At 45.5% G+C, this 14,575-nt stretch overlaps 1 protein-coding gene across 8 annotated transcripts in view; it reads right to left on the reverse strand.

Moving 5' to 3' along the window:
* The window catches only part of CLHC1 (clathrin heavy chain linker domain containing 1), a 45,421-nt gene that overhangs the window by 13,351 nt on the left and 17,495 nt on the right, over window positions 1-14,575 (reverse strand). For all 8 annotated transcript variants that reach the window (XM_061625748.1, XM_061625747.1, XM_061625749.1 and 5 more), the window contains 3 exons: window positions 13,731-13,818; window positions 12,371-12,477; window positions 4,222-4,396 (listed from right to left, as the gene is read on the reverse strand). In XM_061625748.1, coding sequence (XP_061481732.1) covers window positions 4,222-4,396; window positions 12,371-12,477; window positions 13,731-13,818 — 370 coding nt within the window. The remainder of the gene's footprint in view (window positions 1-4,221; window positions 4,397-12,370; window positions 12,478-13,730; window positions 13,819-14,575) is intronic.

Raw genomic sequence — 14,575 nt, forward strand, 5'->3', positions numbered from 1 at the left:
TGGGTGTGCTCTCGGTGCAATGAGCTCCTGGCTCTCCGGGAACGACTTCATTTCCTTGAGGCCAAGGTGGCGGACCTGGAAAAGCTGAGAGAGGCAGAGAGGTGTGTGGAGGAGGCCTTCAGGGACGTTATAGCTGTGTCCCACTCCAACGATGATAGCTCTCCTGCTATCATGGACAACGATGGTCTCGGGGAAGGAGAGCAGCCAGCTGAGGAAGAGGGAAACGATCCCTTAGAAGGGACCCATTCCTTGGGGGATGAGCAGCTATCCTCTCGTGCCGAGGATATATCTCCAGGGGCTGGAGGGATCCTTGTAGTGGGTGATTCGATCATTAGGAACATAGACAGTGGGGTGTGTGATGGGCGTGTAGACCGCAAGGTGTTTTGCCTGCCTGGTGCGAAGGTTGCGGATATCGCCCGTCGTTTAGATAGTTTGGTAGACAGTGCTGGGAAGGAGTCAGTGGTCGTGGTGCACGTTGGCACCAACGACATGGGGAAATGCAGCTGTGAGGTCCTGGAAGCAAAATTTAGGTTGCTAGGTAGGATGCTGAAAGCCAGGACCTCCAAGGTGGCTTTCTCTGAAATGCTACCGGTTCCACGCGCAGGACCAGCCAGACAGGCCCAGCTTCGCAGTCTCAATGCGTGGATGAGACAATGGTGTCGGGTGGAAGGGTTTGGATTTGTTAGGCACTGGGGAACATTTTGGGACAAGCCGGGCCTATACAAAAGGGACGGGCTCCACTTGAACCAGAATGGAACCAGACTGCTGGCACTTAAAATTAAAAAGGTGGCAGAGCAGCTTTTAAACTGACTGAGGGGGAAAACCCGACAGGAGCTGAGAAAGGTCCGGTTCGGAATAAACCTCCCCCCTGGGATAAAAACCAAAGAAATGAGGAAATTTTAAAAGGGGTAGGCCTAGAAGTAGGCATTGTGAGAGCAGGGGCACAGGATATAAATTCAGAAGAGCAAAATTACCACAGGCCTAACCACAAGTGCCAAAGACACTTGAAGAGAGACACTGCTTACAAGTGCCTGTACGCTAATGCTAGGAGCCTGCGAACCAAGATGGGAGAACTGGAGTGCTTGGTCTTAGAGGAGAGCATTGATATAGTGAGCATAACGGAGACCTGGTGGAATGGAGAAAACCAGTGGGATACGGTTATCCCTGGATATAAACTATATCGGAAGGACAGGGAAGGACGTATTGGTGGCGGAGTCGCTCTATACGTGAAAGAAGGCATTGAATCCAGCAAGCTCGAAACCCCAAAAGAGGCAGACTCCTCCACAGAATCATTGTGGGTGGTGATACCATGCCCCAGGAGGGACTTAATACTGGGAACGATCTATCGTCCCCCTGATCAAAATGCTCAGGGAGACCTGGAGATGAGATATGAAATTGAGGAAGCATCCAAACTAGGAAATGTGGTAGTAATGGGTGACTTCAACTACCCGGACATAGACTGGCCGCATATGTGTTCCAGTCATGACAAAGAAGCAAAGTTTCTAGATATTCTAAATGACTATTCCCTAGACCAGTTGGTCATGGAACCGACCAGAGGGAAGGCAACCCTGGACTTAATCCTCAGTGGGGACCGGGACCTGGTGCGAGATGTAAGTGTTGTTGAACCGATTGGGAGCAGTGACCACAGTGCTATTAAATTAAACATACATGTAAGTGGCCAATTGCCAAGAAAATCCAACACGGTCACATTTGACTTCAAAAGAGAAAACTTCACAAAAATGAGGGGATTGGTAAAAAGAAAGCTGAAAAACAAAGTCCAGAGGGTCACATCACTCGAAAATGCTTGGAAGTTGTTTAAAAACACTATATTAGAAGCTCAAGTGGAGTGCATACCGCAGACCAGAAAAGGTACCGCCAGGGCCAAGAAGATGCCAGCATGGTTAACGAGCAAAGTCAAGGAAGCTCTTAGAGGCAAAAAGTCTTCCTTCAGAAAATGGAAGTCTTGTCCGAATGAAGAAAATAAAAAAGAATACAAACTCTGGCAAAAGAAATGCAAGAAGACAATAAGGGATGCTAAAAAAGAATTTGAGGAGCACATTGCTAAGAACATAAAAACCAACAACAAAAAATTCTATAAATACATTCAAAGCAGGAGACCATCTAGGGAGACAATTGGACCCTTGGATGATAAGGGAGTCAAAGGTGTACTAAAGAACGATAAGGAGATTGCAGAGAAGCTAAATGAATTCTTTGCATCTGTCTTCACAGTGGAAGATATAGGGCAGATCCCTGAACCTGAACTAACATTTGCAGGAAGGGATTCTGAGGAACTGAGACAAATAGTGGTAACGAGAGAGGAAGTTCTAAGCTTAATGGACAATATAAAAACTGACAAATCACCGGGCCCGGATGGCATCCACCCGAGAGTTCTCAAAGAACTCAAAGGTGAAATTGCTGATCTGCTAACTAAAATATGTAACTTGTCCCTTGGGTCCTCCTCCGTGCCTGAGGACTGGAAAGTGGCAAATGTAACGCCAGTCTTCAAAAAGGGATCCAGAGGGGATCCCGGAAATTACAGGCCAGTTAGCTTAACTTCTGTCCCTGGAAAACTGGTAGAAAGTATTATTAAAGCTAGATTAACTAAGCACATAGAAGAACAAGCCTTGCTGAAGCAGAGCCAGCATGGCTTCTGCAAGGGAAAGTCCTGTCTCAGTAACCTATTAGAATTCTTTGAGAGTGTCAACAAGCATATAGATAGAGGTGATCCAGTGGACATAGTGTACTTAGACTTTCAAAAAGCGTTTGACAAGGTACCTCACCAAAGGCTTCTGAGGAAGCTTAGCAGTCATGGAATAAGAGGAGAGGTCCTCTTGTGGATAAGGAATTGGTTAAGAAGCAGAAAGCAGAGAGTAGGAATAAACGGACAGTTCTCCCAATGGAGGGCTGTAGAAAGTGGAGTCCCTCAAGGATCGGTATTGGGACCTGTATTTTTCAACTTGTTCATTAATGACCTAGAATTAGGAGTGAGCAGTGAAGTGGCCAAGTTTGCTGATGACACTAAATTGTTCAGGGTTGTTAAAACAAAAAGGGATTGTGAAGAGCTCCAAAAAGACCTCTCCAAACTGAGTGAATGGGCAGAAAAATGGCAAATGCAATTCAATATAAACAAGTGTAAAATTATGCATATTGGAGCAAAAAATCTGAATTTCACATATACGCTCATGGGGTCTGAACTGGCGGTGACCGACCAGGAGAGAGACCTCGGGGTTGTAGTGGACAGCACGATGAAAATGTCGACCCAGTGTGCGGCAGCTGTGAAAAAGGCAAATTCCATGCTAGCGATAATTAGGAAAGGTATTGAAAATAAAACAGCCGATATCATCATGCCATTGTATAAATCTATGGTGCGGCCGCATTTGGAATACTGTGTACAGTTCTGGTCGCCTCATCTCAAAAAGGATATTCTAGAGTTGGAAAAGGTTCAGAAGAGGGCAACCAGAATGATCAAGGGGATGGAGCGACTCCCTTACGAGGAAAGGTTGCAGCATTTGGGGCTTTTTAGTTTAGAGAAAAGGCGGGTCAGAGGAGATATGATAGAAGTGTATAAAATTATGCATGGCATTGAGAAAGTGGATAGAGAAAAGTTCTTCTCCCTCTCTCATAATACTAGAACTCGTGGACATTCAAAGAAGCTGAATGTTGGAAGATTCAGGACAGACAAAAGGAAGTACTTCTTTACTCAGCGCATAGTTGGAGGACAGGGCTATCAATGGCTACTAGCCGTGATGGCTGTGCTGTGCCACCCTAGTCAGAGGCAGCATGCTTCCTAAAACCAGTTGCCGGAAGCCTCAGGAGGGGAGAGTGTTCTTACACTTGGGTCCTGCTTGCGGGCTTCCCCCAGGCACCTGGTTGGCCACTGTGAGAACAGGATGCTGGACTAGATGGGCCACTGGCCTGATCCAGCCGGCTCTTCTTATATTCTTATTTCCTCCTCACAGCATTTATGTTATAAACCTTTTAGATGCCAGATGTGAACAACCAAATCTACTGTATATCACTGGGGCATCCTTGCCTGCTTATATTCTGAATACCACATATGTTGCTGGAGATTCCACTGATGTCCATGGCCCAGTATCGTTTACTCTGACCAGTAGTGGCTCCTCATTGCCTTTCCCTGTGCTATGGACCTTCTTTATACCAAGCATGTGCTCTGCCACTGAGCTATGGACCCTTCCCCAGATGTTCCAAGGGGCCACTTACCTGTTCAGGGTGACCCAGTGCATCACCAGGTCTAATCGTTTCTCAGCTAAGGCACATCTGATGGCTTCTGCTGTCAGATTGGCAGGAAGTGGCTGCTTAATAGCTATGCTTGTGCTTATGAGAGCTTCACAGTACATAAGCTGAGGGAGCATCTTCCCTTTAATGGAGCCGACACCTGAAAGTGGAAGTAGGAAGTTTATTTTTATTTTATTTAAGAAAGTGATGCTTTTGAGTGAGCCTTAATTCTGACCTAAAAATAAATTACATTAAGCAAACAGGTATATATTTGCTTTCCTTCAAATAGTTTTTTTCTTTGTATGATACTTTAAGTGGTACAATGTTCATGTAATCAAAATGAGTTATTTGCTGGATTCTGTTTTGAAATGGTTTAGTATTTGATTGTTGTTAATGTACTGATCTGCATTTTTGTTTTGTGAGCTGCTTTGAACATATTTATATAGAAAAATGGCATATAGAAATAAAATAAAATACTGATAAGATTTCAAAGAATGTGAAAATTCTTGACAAGAGCTGTTGTGTCAGGGGAAGGCAGGGGGAAAAAGGAAATGGATTGTGGTAAGTTACAAATGATGGGTTGAACGAACAGAGGGACTAAAAATATTACTTAGCTATTTTTGTTTTTAAAAGCCAGTCCAATCACAAAGTAAGCTAGCAACCTTGCATATAAAAAACCATGAAATACCTAAATGCATCTGAAACATTTACAGGCTTAGGTGAAGTGTAAAGGACCACCCTTTTCCTGTGATTGTAATTTGTTTTATCTGTTTTTAATATTAGATTTTAAATGGTTATAACCCACACTGGGACCTAATCATAGAATCATAGAATAGTAGAGTTGGAAGGGGCCTATAAGGCCATCAAGTCCAACCCCCTGCTCAATGCAGGAATCCAGATCAAAGCATTCCCGACAGATGGCTGTCCAGCTGCCTCTTGAATGCCTCCAGTGTCAGAGAGCCCATTACCTCTCTAGGTAATTGGTTCCATTGTCGTATGGCTCTAACAGTTAGGAAGTTTTTCCTGATGTCCAGTTGAAATCTGGCTTCCTGCAACTTGAGCCCATTATTCCGTGTCCTGCACTCTGGGACGATCAAGAAGAGATCCCAGCCCTCCTCTGTGTGACAACCTTTCATGTACTTGAAGAGTGCTACCATATCTCCCCTCAGTCTTCTCTTCTCCAGGTTAAACATGCCCGGCTCTTTCAGTCTCTCCTCATAGAGCTTTGTTTCCAGTCCCCTGATCATCTTTGTTGCCCTCCTCTGAACCCATAGCAGTTTGTCTGCATCCTTCTTGAAGTGCGGAGACCAGAACTGGACGCAGTATTCAAAATGAGGCCTAACCAGTGCTGAATATTATATGCAGACGATGCTGTCCTCTTGTCCCAAACTAGTGTCGGTCTTTGGCGTCTCTTGAAGGCGCACGCTGCCTACTGCAACGAGGAGATGCTTAAAATAAACTATGATAAAACGAAGGTGCTGATCAAGCACAAATGGCAAATAAATGACCACCGGATCCAGCAGGTCACAGCCTATAGGTACCTGGGCATTATTTTCCATTCCTCTGGCTCCTGGAAATCGCAAATTACCTTTGTTACGGCGAACGCCCAGACGACTGTTAAGGCCCTTCTATCTTTTTACTACAGTAAAGGGGGGCAATATGTCCTCTCAGCGATCCAGGTTTTCAGCGCCAAGGTAACAGCTCAGATGCTCTATGGAGCGCAATTTTGTGCGCTCGATGAGTTTGGCCCTTTGGAAGTTATTCAATCTAAATTCCTAAGAGCCATTTTAGGCCTCCCCTCCTGTGTACCCATTGTGGCTATATGTCTCGAGGTCAGTCTTTTGCTCATAGAATCTCATGCCTGGACCTATAGAATTAATTATTGGCTCAAAATGATCTTCACACCTGTAGGATTGGTCCCCCTGACGCTAGAAGACCCCTTTCAATCTAGGTGGAAGCAAGGTGTATATAACAAACTCCATGCCCTTGGTTTTTCGCCCGAGGCGCTTATAGAGCTCGGGTTTATTAGGGCCAAAACAGCTATTCTGCAATGGATTAAGGATATAGAACTACAAAACAATCTAAGTTTGGCTGCGGCATATTCCAATCTGAGCTTAAACCGAAGAGTATTCTTGCCTATGTGTTATCTGACAAACTTAACTGCTGCCAAATATAGAAAAGCGTTCACTCTGGCCAGATTCGACGTTCTGCCATCTGCCCTGCTCGAGGGCAGGTACAATAGAGTTCCCTACCAAGATCGAGTCTGCCCATGAGAAGCACGGGAGGTGGAGACTATTGGACATGTTCTTTTGAACTGCTCTTTTTATCGAGATCTCTGGCACATTTTTATCACTCCTATTCTACACGAGCTTCCTGTAAAGTCCGAAGCTGACTATCTTCACTTTCTGCTAGCGGATTTTACCCAATGGTGACACTTAGGGTAGCTAAATTCTGCGCAGCGGCCATCACCTGCAGACAGAAGATCTTAGATATGAATGCTATAGGAGTTCTCTCTCACTCATCAAGCACCCTGTCCAGGTGACGACTGGCTTGGAATGCCTCCACCTGTGTTGGGTCAAAGAGACAGACTGGGAATTTTGTTGGTGTACCGTCCACCCTGCTGCCCAACAGCTTCCCTAACTGAGCTGTCAGAAGTAGTCTCAGAGGTACTGTTGAGGTCCCCCAGACTATTAGTACTGGGAGACTTCAACATCCATGCTGAGGCTGCCTTATCTGGGGCGGCTCAGGACTTCATGGCCTCCATGGCAACCATGGGGCTGTCTCAATTTGCCACTGGCCCAATGCATGTGTCGGGGCACACTCTTGATTTGATCTTTGCCACTGGACATGGAGATGGTGATCTGGAGGTGGGGAGTTTTGTTTCAGCCCTATTGTCATGGACAGATCACCGCTTGCTGAAGTTTAGGCTTACAGCCGCCCTTTCCCTCTGCAAGGGTGGAGGACCTATTAAGCGGGTCCGACCTCGGAGACTAATGGATCCTTTGGGTTTCCAAAGGGCTCTGGGGGATTTTCCGGCTGATAAGACAGGCGCTCCTGTCGAAGCCCTGGTCGAACTGTGGAACATGGAAATGACCCGGGCCGTGGACACGATCGCTCCTGCGCGCCCTATCCCATGCACAGCTCATGCAGCCCCGTGGTATACCCCGGAGCTGAGAGCGATGAAGCAAGAGAGGAGAAGGCTTGAGTGGAGATGGAGGCGTACTCCTGACGGATGCAATTACGCCTTGGTAAGTGCCTCCACTAAACTGTATACAGAAGTGGTGAGGGCAGCGAAAAAGCGATATTTCGCTGCCACTATTAAATCATCTCTCAACCGCCCAGCGGAGCTCTTTAAAATTGTCCGAGGGCTTTTACATCGTAGCCCTCAGGAAATTATAGAAACTTCAGATATCCGCTGTAACGAGTTCGCTGGGCACTTCCAAGATAAAATCTCATGCATCCGCCGGGACTTAGACTCCAGTATTATGGCAGTTGAACCTAATGAGGTGTGCGGAGCACGGTCTTGTCCTTATTTATTGGATGAGTTTCAGTTGGTACAGCTAGAGGACGTTGACAAGGTGCTTGGACTGGTGTGTGCAACCACCTCTGTGCTGGATCCTTGCCCCTCTTGGCTAGTGAAAGCTGGCAGGGCTGGAACAGCCGGCAGGGCTAGGGAAGTGATAAATGCCTCTTTGAGAGATGGAGTGGTCCCTAGTTGCTTAAAAGTGGCAGTAGTGAGACCACTCCTGAAGAAACCTTCCCTGGACCCAGAAAATTTGAACAACTATCGACTGGTAGCGAATGTTCCATTCCTGGGCAAGGTCCTAGAACGGGTGGTCGCCAGCCAGCTCCAGGTGCTCTTGGATGAAACCGATTATCTAGATCCGTTTCAATCCAGTTTTAGGCCCGATTTTGGCACTGAAACAGCCTTGGTCGCCCTGTATGATGACCTATGTCGGGAGAGGGACAGAGGGAGTGTTACTCTGTTGATTCTCCTTGATCTCTCAGCTGCTTTTGATACCATCGACCATGGTATCCTTCTGGGGAGACTCATGGAGTTGGGAGTCGGAGGTACTGCTTGGAAGTGGTTCCGCTCCTACTTGGTGGATCATCTCCAGAGGGTAGGGCTTGGGGAACATTGTTCGACACCCTGGACTCTCCATTGTGGAGTCCCGCAGGGATCGGTCCTGTCCCCTATGCTCTTTAACATCTACATGAAGCCGCTGGGTGCGGTCATCAGGAGCTTTGGAGTGCGCTGTCATCAGTATGCTGATGACACACAACTCTATTTCTCCTTTTCATCTTCTTCAGGTGAGGCTGTTAATGTGCTGAACCGTTGCCTGGCTGCGATAATGGACTGGATGAGAGCTAATAAACGAAGCTCAATCCTGACAAGACCGAGACGCTGTTGGTGAGCGCCTTCTCTGACCAGATGGTGGATGTTCAACCTGTTCTAGATGGGGTTACACTCCCCCTGAAGGAACAGGTTCGTAGCTTGGGGGTCCTTTTCGATCCATTCCTGTCTCTCGAGGCGCAGGTGGCCTCGGTGGCACGGAATGCGTTCTACCACCTTCGGTTGGTAGCCCAGCTACGTCCCTATCTGGAAAGCGACGACCTCGCTTCAGTTGTGCATGCTCTGGTAACCTCTAGATTGGATTACTGCAATGCGCTCTATGTGGGGCTGCCTTTGAAGACAGTTCGGAAACTACAGCTAGTGCAAAACTCAGCTGCTAGACTGCTGACGAGGACTAGGCGGTCTGCACATATAACACCTGTTCTGGCTCGTTTGCACTGGCTACCCATTTGTTTCTGGGCCAAATTCAAAGTGCTAGTTTTGACTTATAAAGCCTTACACGGCGCGGGACCACAATACCTCGCGGAACACCTCTCCCAATATGAACCTACCCGTTCACTACGTGCAACATCTAAGGCCCTCCTCCGAGCTCCGACTCACAGAGAAGCTCGGAGGGTAGTAACAAGATCTAGGGCCTTTTCAGTGGTTGCCCCCGATTTATGGAACAGTCTCTCTGATGAGGTGCGCCTGGCGCCTACACTTTTATCTTTTCAGCGCCAGGTTAAAACCTTTTTATTCTCCCAGGCATTTTAATCTATTTGTGTTTTTACTCTATATCAGGTTGTTTACTTGTTTATAATGTATACTTTGCTGTTTTTGTGATTTTATTGTATTTTTATCTATGTTGTGCACCGCCCTGAGAGCCCTTGGGCTGTGGGCGGTATATAAATCGAATAAAATAAAATAAAATAAATAAATAATAAATCAACTATTTTAATTGTTGGTCTCTTTTTTATATATTATTAGTATTGTCAATTTTATATATCATATGTTTCATTTAATGGTTTTACTGTAAGATGCAATTTGTGTACTTGGTGCTCAAATTATACTGGCTGGTCTGTGAACGAAATAAATTTATTCATTTATTCATTCATTGTCATATGGCTCTAACAGTTAGGATATTTTTCCTGATGTCCAGTTGAAATCTGGCTTCCTGTAACTTGAGCCCATTTTTCCGCGTCCTGCACTCTGGGACGATCAAGAAGAGATTCCGGCCCTGCTCTATGTTACAACCTTTCATGTACTTGAAGAGTGCTACCATATCTCCCCTCAGTCTTCTCTTCTCCAGGTTAAACATGCCCGGCTCTTTCAGTCTCTCCTCATAGAGCTTTGTTTCCAGTCCCCTGATCATCTTTGTTGCCCTCCTCTGAACCCATAGCAGTTTGTCTGCATCCTTCTTGAAGTGCGGAGACCAGAACTGGACGCAGTATTCAAGATGAGGCCTAACCAGTGCTGAATAGAGGGGAACTAGTACTTCATGTGATTTGGAAACTATACTTCTATTAATGCAGCCTTAATATAGCATTTGCCTTTTTTGCACCCACATCACACTGCTGGTTCATATTCAGCTTGTGATCAATAACAATTCCAAGTTCCTTCTTACATGTCGTACTGCTGAGCCAAGTATCCCCCATCTTATAACTGTGCACTTGGTTTCTTTTTCCTAAGTGTAGAACTTTGCATTTATCCCTGTTGAATTTCATTCTGTTGTTTTCAGCCCAATGCTCCAACCTAACAAGGTCCCTTTGAATTTTGTTTCTGTCTTCCACGGTATTAGCTATGCCCCCCCCACTTTGTATCATCTGCAAATTTGATAAGCATGCTTTGTACCTCCTCATCCAAGTCGTTAATAAAAATGTTAAAGACCACTGGGCCCAGGACCGAGCCCTGTGGTACCCCACTCGTTACTTCCACCCAGTTTGAGAAGGAACCATTGATAAGCACTCTGAGTACGATTCTGGAGCCAACTGTGGATCTATCTGATAGTTGTTTCATCCAGCCCACATTTAGCTAGCTTGCTAATCAGAATATCATGGGGCACTTTGTCAAAAGCTTTGCTGAAGTCGAGATATATTATGTCCACAGCATTCCCACAGTCTACAAGGGAGGTTACCTGATCAAACATGGTGAAGAGTGGGTAACAGATTGAAATAATAATATTTCATTTTACTGGCACTGTTACATATGCCATGTAATACTTGTTCTGCACTTGTTAGTATGGCAGCACGTATACTTTGGAACTCCCTGCCTATTAATATCAAGCTAGTGCCTTTGCTGTATTCTTTTCGGTGTCTGCTTAAAATGTTTCTTATTTAGGCAAGCGTATCCAGACATATAGATGTTGATGAGTTTAAATTCCTTTTTGGTTTACTGCTGATTTTAATTGTCTGTTAAATGTTTTAAATTACTTGTTTTTAACTGTTTTTATTTATCATTTTAATATTTTTTGTAAACCACTTAGAGGTTGTGTTACTATCAAGCGGTATATACATTTTGTTAAATAATGAATTCAATCTGAGAACATATCTCTGCATGCCCATAATCTTCTAACCTGCACACTAATGGGACTACTCAGAGAACTCTCTTGGTTAATTTAAAACAAAGAGTCTTGCAGCACCTTACCAGAGAATTAGATGGTACTTCAAAGTTCATCTAATCCAACCCCCTCCCAGTGCAGAAAGTCTTCTGCTGCAGCATCTCCAATAGGTGGCAATTCAGCCTCTGCTTCTGAGAACATCTCTCTGCACTCCTGGGACATTCTAGCCTGCCACACTAATTATACTGCTCAGAGACCTGACTTGATTGATATAAAACAACAGAGTAATCTAAAACCTTATAGATTAATGAGTTTGATATCACATAAACCTTTGTGGACTAGTTCCCTTCATCAGATGCAGGCAGTTACCCATGAAACCTCATAGCACAATAAATGTGTTTGTCGTTAAGGTGCTTGCAGGTGTTTGTGCTGCAAGAAAGTGAACACAGCTGCTGGAAGTTGGCTGATCTAAGAAACCGCAAGGGAGAAAAGACCACATCTGAGGATCTCCATCATTAAGATACCTTCGGAGTCAGACTAAAAAACCTCTCTCTTCTCCGAGGTATTTGATGGATTATGATAAATGTTCTGCTGTTTGTTGCTGTTTTCTGCTGCTGAAGTTTTGCTTGGATCATTGTAATGGTTTTACTGAAATGTATTCTTTCTGTTTTTAAGCTATGCCATTGGCTCTGTTTTTTGTAAGTAATTTATAAACTTTTTTTGTATTGAGGGGAGCAATCCAAACTAAAGATCCACTAGGATGATACAGTTTGGAACAGGCAAGATACAGCTTGGAATTAGCAGATCTCTGGCTCAGCCAGAGCTACGCTGGCTGAAGCCCCTCATTCCGGCTCAGCAGGAGATATGCTAGCTCAGTCAGATCAGCCGAAACCAGTTGAGCTAACGCTGGGACAAATCCCCAAAGAGGGGAATTCTGGGGCCAGGAGATTTGCTCCTATTCCAAACTCTGCTTAGCTCAGTCATATGACCTAGCAACCCAGCAGAGATTACACCGGCAAAAAGAGTGGTGTTAAATCAAACTCTATTTTAAAGGCTTGTTTTCCTTCTGCTAGGCTCGACCCCCAAGTGTTCTTTTTCCAGCTGCTGTATGGAGTTTGAAATCAGGGTAAATTACACCAGCATAACTTCCCCCAACATAAATTTTGCTGGCTTCCTTTAGCATGGATTGTTCTGTAATAAGTCAAATAAAAATAAGTAATAAGTCAAATAAGTAATAACAATACTTCTAAATTTTTCCATGGTTTCTTCATTGCGGAGGATTCCTCTTGGACAGTTAGCTGCGTATATTGCTGCGGCCTCAAACTGACCACGGGAAAACAGTTCATTGAACCTGGCACAGATGAAAGAACATACAGTTTCAATGGACAAGTAGAGGCCACAAAAAGATACCATTCTTGGCAATACAAGTGCACCAGCTGGCTCAGCCCCAAAAGCTGAGTAATAGTAGGAGATGTGGGGAGATGCTCTTTTCCCCTTGTTCTTGGCTACATTGCCATGCACAGCAGGATGGCTGTGGAGGGAAGCAATCTCCCCCTCCAGGCCCTGACCTGTTGCCCCCCAAAATGGAAGGGACTGTGGAGAAGCAAAAAGGAAATGAATTGGTTAACTCTGCTTCTCTGTGCAAGCTTCCTCAAGTGAACAGAGCAACCAGAAAGACAAAGCCATTGCTCTGGTTCCATTTGGGTTTCTGGTTCTGTTTTTCCTTAAAATCCATTTATTCAGCATATCCTTGCCTGAACCACTCTCCACTTCTCCTTCCTGCACCTTGACTTTTCCCTGTAAGCTTTCCACTTCTCACATCAACTCCCAACCTCCTCCCCTACCAATGCCTTGCCTGTTCAAGACCTCCTGAGCAATGGCTACATTGCCTCTGGGTTCTGCCACATGCTGTGCACATGACTAGTGTGATGACATTTGGCCCCCAAATAGTTCTCATACATGAAAAAGCAAGGGAAGCAGAAGCCGCAATTCTGCTTGGCAGAGCCAAATGGAAAGGGAGCCAATTGATGCTTTACTCCCTGCTACATTTTCCCTGTTCTGTTTTATGGAGGAGGTGGAATCCGGGTTTTTTCACTGCTTTTTTGTGCCTGTGCCTGCCATGATCTCGTCTGCCTCCTCTGGTCCTCCTGGAGCACTACATTGGGCACACCAACAGTACATCACAGAGGGGAGTGAGGAGACAGTTTGTGCCCCCTGCTGCAGCTCTCACAGGACACCAAATGGGAAGGCCACATCATCACTGCAGTAGAGACTAGTGGCCTCGAAGTCAGTGGGGCAGTGAATCCGCTCCAGGTTTTAATCCGAACATTCAAGGTTGGACATTCAAGGTTGGACAGCTGCTTGAAGGTTTGGACTAAAACCCAGAGCGGATTCACTGCCCTACTGACATTAAGGCTGCCAGTCTCCACTGCATCACTGTCCCCCACATCCTTCTCCCTGCTGTATGGCTGCTCTGGAGCATCCAGTAGAGCAGTCTAACAAGTGGGGAAATGGGAAGACAGGATGCAATGTGCCTGATGTGTTAGGAAATTTCATATGCCTAGCAAAGGCAAGAGTGGGGAAACAGGTCAAAGGATGCCTTACCTTTCAATGTATTCAATCAGGTCTTCAGCCTCTTTGCTTTTGGAAGGGTCGCGTTCGAATACGTTGGACATGCTAGAGACAATGCTACCTGAAAAGAGAGGTCCGTCCATAGGAAGTTACAATTTTTCACTCTCAGAAAACCGAAGGAACAGTTTGTTCTTACCGTAAACGGTGTTTCTTCATGGATGACATGAGGTCTCCAAGTGGGTAATATAGCTCCTCCTACAGCCCAGAGACAGGAAACGCTCCAGTGAATTTTTGCTCCTCCCCTGCCACTGAGGCTCAGTTTTCTTTTCTTGGCTAGCTTTGACATCAGCCTCAGCGAATAAATAAAAATGAACAGTATAACAGACAGAATGTAAGCAACGTGCTCAGAATTAGTTAAACGAACCAAACAATGTTAGCTGGTGCGAACTAAAGGATACAGAACTCATGGCACTCCTTGACGCAGTCCCAACCCTTAATTATAGACTGGGTGGGCCTTGGAGACCTCATGTTATCCATGAAGAAACACCGTTTACAGTAAGAACAAACTGTTCCTTCTCTCATGGATGACAGAGGTCTCCAAGTGGGATGTAACAAAGCTTAAGACCTAGGGTGGGATAGACGAAGGCAGGACCCTGCGCCCAAATGAAGCCTTGGCTGAGGCGTACAGGTCTATCTTGTAGTGCCTTGTGAATGTGGTAGGAGAGGACCAGGTGGCCGCTCTACAAATATCGGCTATCGGAGCATTTGTGGAAAATGCCGCCAATGTAGCCGCCGATCTGGTGGAATGTGCCGTGATGTGTAAAGGAGAGGTCAAATGAAGTGTTTCGTAGGCTAAGGATTGTCCCGTCCAGAGTCGA

Source organism: Rhineura floridana, chromosome 4, assembly GCF_030035675.1.
Source record: "Rhineura floridana isolate rRhiFlo1 chromosome 4, rRhiFlo1.hap2, whole genome shotgun sequence".
Lineage (NCBI taxonomy): Eukaryota > Metazoa > Chordata > Lepidosauria > Squamata > Rhineuridae > Rhineura > Rhineura floridana.